Source organism: Trichechus manatus, unplaced genomic scaffold, assembly GCF_000243295.1.
Source record: "Trichechus manatus latirostris isolate Lorelei unplaced genomic scaffold, TriManLat1.0 scaffold00037, whole genome shotgun sequence".
Classification (NCBI taxonomy): Eukaryota; Metazoa; Chordata; class Mammalia; order Sirenia; family Trichechidae; genus Trichechus; species Trichechus manatus.
Window position 1 is genome coordinate 6,621,615 of NW_004443973.1, and position 3,798 is coordinate 6,625,412.

The 3,798-nt window shown below is 44.5% G+C and overlaps 1 protein-coding gene across 1 annotated transcript; it reads left to right on the top strand.

Annotated features, from left to right (window-relative positions):
* The first annotated feature begins 549 nt into the window (after positions 1-549).
* Positions 550-3,042, top strand: LOC101355431 (tetratricopeptide repeat protein 30A). Its single transcript, XM_004375470.3, has one exon. It carries the CDS (start codon positions 879-881, stop codon positions 2,874-2,876), a length of 1,998 nt encoding a protein of 665 aa, XP_004375527.1. The 5' UTR covers positions 550-878; the 3' UTR covers positions 2,877-3,042.
* The last annotated feature ends 756 nt before the right edge of the window (positions 3,043-3,798 follow it).

The following is a 3,798-nucleotide window of genomic DNA, read 5'->3' on the forward strand; positions in this document are numbered from 1 at the left end:
GATTGGACTGGACTGTGGGACATAAAGTGATACTCGTGAGGAGCGTGCCTCTTAGCTCAAGTAGATACAAGAGACTAAACAGGCAGCTTCTGTCCAGAGGTGAGATGGGATGGCAGAGAGGGTTAGGAGCTGGTTGAATGGACATGGGGAATCAGGGGTGGAAAGGAGGAATGTGCTGTTGCCGAATGCAGTGAGCAATTGCGGTCACATAACAATGTACGTATAAATTTTTTATGGGAAAAAATTCTTAAAAAATTTACACGCTCTAATTCTAGGAGAATTCCAAACAGACATTCCGCCTTTTCAATCACCATTATTTTACAAAAACAAAACGTGAAACATTATTTGATTGGACCGAACAGAGTAAGACACTCAATAGTGCAAGGGACTTCAGACTCCCTGACCCGCACAAAGAACCAAGATGACGCAAGGGATACAGCCAGGAACCCTCATTTGTAATAAGAAGGTACTCAACCCAACCCACTACCGTCGAGTCATTTCCAACTCATAGTGACTGTATAAATGCCTGTAAAAAAAAACTCTTTGATGTCCGTCACACAGAAACTACCCTTCCCAGCATGCAACGCGGCCAGTTCCGGGCGGTGACGCGTTAGAGAGGGGCATGCCGGGACCTAGAGTTTCCGTCTCTGAATGGCTGGAGGAGTTCTCTGTACCCCTCCGTGACTCATGCCTCTGCGCAATCCGTAATTCTAGGAAAAGCAAACCAGTAATTGTGAGACTCGCATCAGTGACTGCTTTCTACGCCTAGCCAGTGCCTTACACTGCAAAGTTACTTCCGGAGCAAATCTTTTCGCAGTCTTCCGTTTCCGGTTGGCTTGTTGCCGTGGTAACCAAGGCACATAACAAGCCTGGTGGTTATGGAGGTACTGAGCGGTGGACAGTTGCCCGATGGGGAGTTCACCGCGACCGTGTACAGTCTCATCCGCAATTCCCGCTACGCCGAAGCGGCGCAGTTGCTGGGCGGAGAGGTCCAGCGGAGTTCGAGGAGCCGCGCCGGCCTATCGCTGCTGGGCTACTGCTACTACCGCCTGCAGGAGTTCGCGCTGGCGGCCGAGTGCTACGAGCAGCTGGGCCAGCTGCACCCGGAACTGGAGCAGTACCGCCTGTATCAAGCCCAGGCCCTGTACAAGGCCTGCCTTTACCCAGAGGCGACCCGGGTCGCCTTCCTCCTCCTGGACAACCCAGTTTACCATAATCAGGTTCTCCGCCTTCAAGCCGCGATCAAGTACAGCGAGGGCGATCTGCCCGGGGCCAGGAGCCTGGTGGAGCAGCTACTGAGTGGGGAAGGAGGGGACGACAGTGGGGACGAGAGTGAGCCCGATGGCCAGGTCAACCTGGGTTGTTTGCTCTACAAGGAGGGGCAGTATGAAGCTGCGTGTTCCAAGTTCTCTGCGGCCCTGCAGGCCTCGGGTTACCGGCCTGACCTTTCCTACAACTTGGCTTTGGCTTATTACAGCAGCAGGAAGTATGCTTCAGCTCTGAAGCATATAGCCGACATTATCGAGCATGGCATCCGCCAGCACCCGGAGCTAGGTGTGGGCATGACCACAGAGGGCATTGATGTTCGCAGCGTTGGCAACACCTTAGTCCTTCACCAGACTGCTCTGGTGGAAGCCTTCAACCTCAAGGCAGCTATAGAATACCAGCTGCGAAACTATGAGGTGGCCCAGGAAACCCTCACTGACATGCCACCTAGGGCAGAGGAGGAGTTAGACCCTGTGACCTTACACAACCAAGCGCTAATGAACATGGATGCCAGACCTACAGAAGGATTTGAAAAGCTTCAGTTCTTGCTCCAACAGAACCCCTTTCCCCCAGAGACTTTTGGCAACCTATTGTTGCTTTACTGTAAGTATGAATATTTTGACTTGGCAGCAGATGTCCTGGCAGAAAATGCCCATTTGACTTACAGGTTCCTCACACTCTATCTCTATGACTTCTTGGATGCCATGATCACTTGCCAGACTGCTCCTGAAGAGGCTTTCATTAAGCTGGATGGATTAGCTGGGATGCTGACTGAGCATCTCCGGAGACTCACCAAACAAGTACAGGAAGCAAGACATAATAGAGACGATGAAGCTGTCAAAAGGGCAGTTAATGAGTATGATGAAACCCTTGAGAAGTATATTCCCGTGTTGATGGCCCAGGCAAAAATCTACTGGAACCTTGAAAATTACCCAGTGGTGGAAAAGATCTTCCGCAAATCTGTGGAATTCTGTAATGACCATGATGTGTGGAAGTTGAATGTGGCTCATGTTCTGTTCATGCAGGAAAACAAATACAAACAGGCAATTGGTTTTTATGAGCCCATCGTCAAGAAGCATTATGATAACATCCTGAATGTCAGTGCTATTGTATTAGCTAACCTGTGTGTTTCATATATTATGACAAGTCAAAATGAAGAAGCCGAGGAGTTGATGAGGAAGATTGAAAAGGAGGAAGAGCAGCTTTCCTATGAAGACCCAGAAAAGAAAATCTACCATCTGTGCATTGTCAACTTGGTGATAGGAACACTTTATTGTGCCAAAGGAAATTATGACTTTGGTATTTCTCGAGTTATCAAAAGCCTGGAACCTTATAATAAAAAACTAGGAACTGATACTTGGTATTATGCCAAAAGGTGCTTCCTGTCTTTATTAGAAAACATGTCAAAACATATGATCGTGCTTCGTGACAGTGTTATTCAAGAATGTCTCCAGTTTCTAGAGCACTGTGAACTCTATGGCAGGAACATACCTGCAGTTATTGAACAGCCCCTGGAAGAAAAAAGAATGCATATTGGAAAGAATACAGTCACATATGAATCCAGACAGTTAAGAGCTTTGATTTATGAGATTATAGGATGGAATACATAGAAGTGACTGATAATAACTTATCCTAATGGCATTACCAATATTTGACATTCTTATCTGTATTTATTGTTTCATCTTTATATGTTACAGATTGAACTCTGTACTCTTTAACACTGTAATAAAAATAATTATATGACTTTTGAGAATCTCATAAAATGAATATAAGAAGAACCCTAGAAGGATTTATGCAAAAAAATTGAAACTGATGCAGGAAGTTGTTTCTAACAGTATTTGTAGTGCCTGTGGTCCTTCTTCTTTGTTGTCTTTTGTGATTTGCTGTGTCTTGAGGGGCCCCTGTATGACAGGATTGCATCATTTATGGACTAGGCACCATTCAAGTACAGAATGAAGTAGTCAGTGTATAGAACTTCTGGGCTTTAATAATCATTTTAGGGATTGTACTATTCTCACACAACGATAATTACATTAATTTATAGTGCATACATTTTGCATAGATTTTAGAATGTTTTGGCAGAGTGTTCCAATACAGATGTGATCTTGTGGCCTAACAAAATTATGATGCTATGGTATATGTACAAGAAACAATTAACAAAGAAGCAAATTTCCATGGTTTTCTTTCGCTCCATTTGTTAATAATTTGAATATATGAATAAGATGTTCTTACTGTTTTTCATGAGTGTACTTTCATTAATCTTTAACAGTGATTACTAGCAGAGGTATCCTTAGAACTGAATTCTTAAATCCTACCCTTGTGTTGCAATTTAGAACATGTTAATGTTGGGGTTTGTGTCCATGTTGTAGCCTCTTGGGTCAGGAAAAATATTCTATGCTATTCCCATTACCCCATCAAACTCCTCTTCTATGCCCATCACAGATAGATCAATCACTGCATTCTAAAACCTTATGTGGTAGATTCATAATGCCGTTTTCCACATCCACAGCCTTAGCAATTTTTTTTTTTGGT

What these genes read in the sequence shown, in the direction of transcription:
- LOC101355431 (XM_004375470.3), top strand. Translation starts at nt 879, where the DNA reads ATGGAGGTACTGAGCGGTGGACAGTTGCCCGATGGGGAGTTCACCGCG.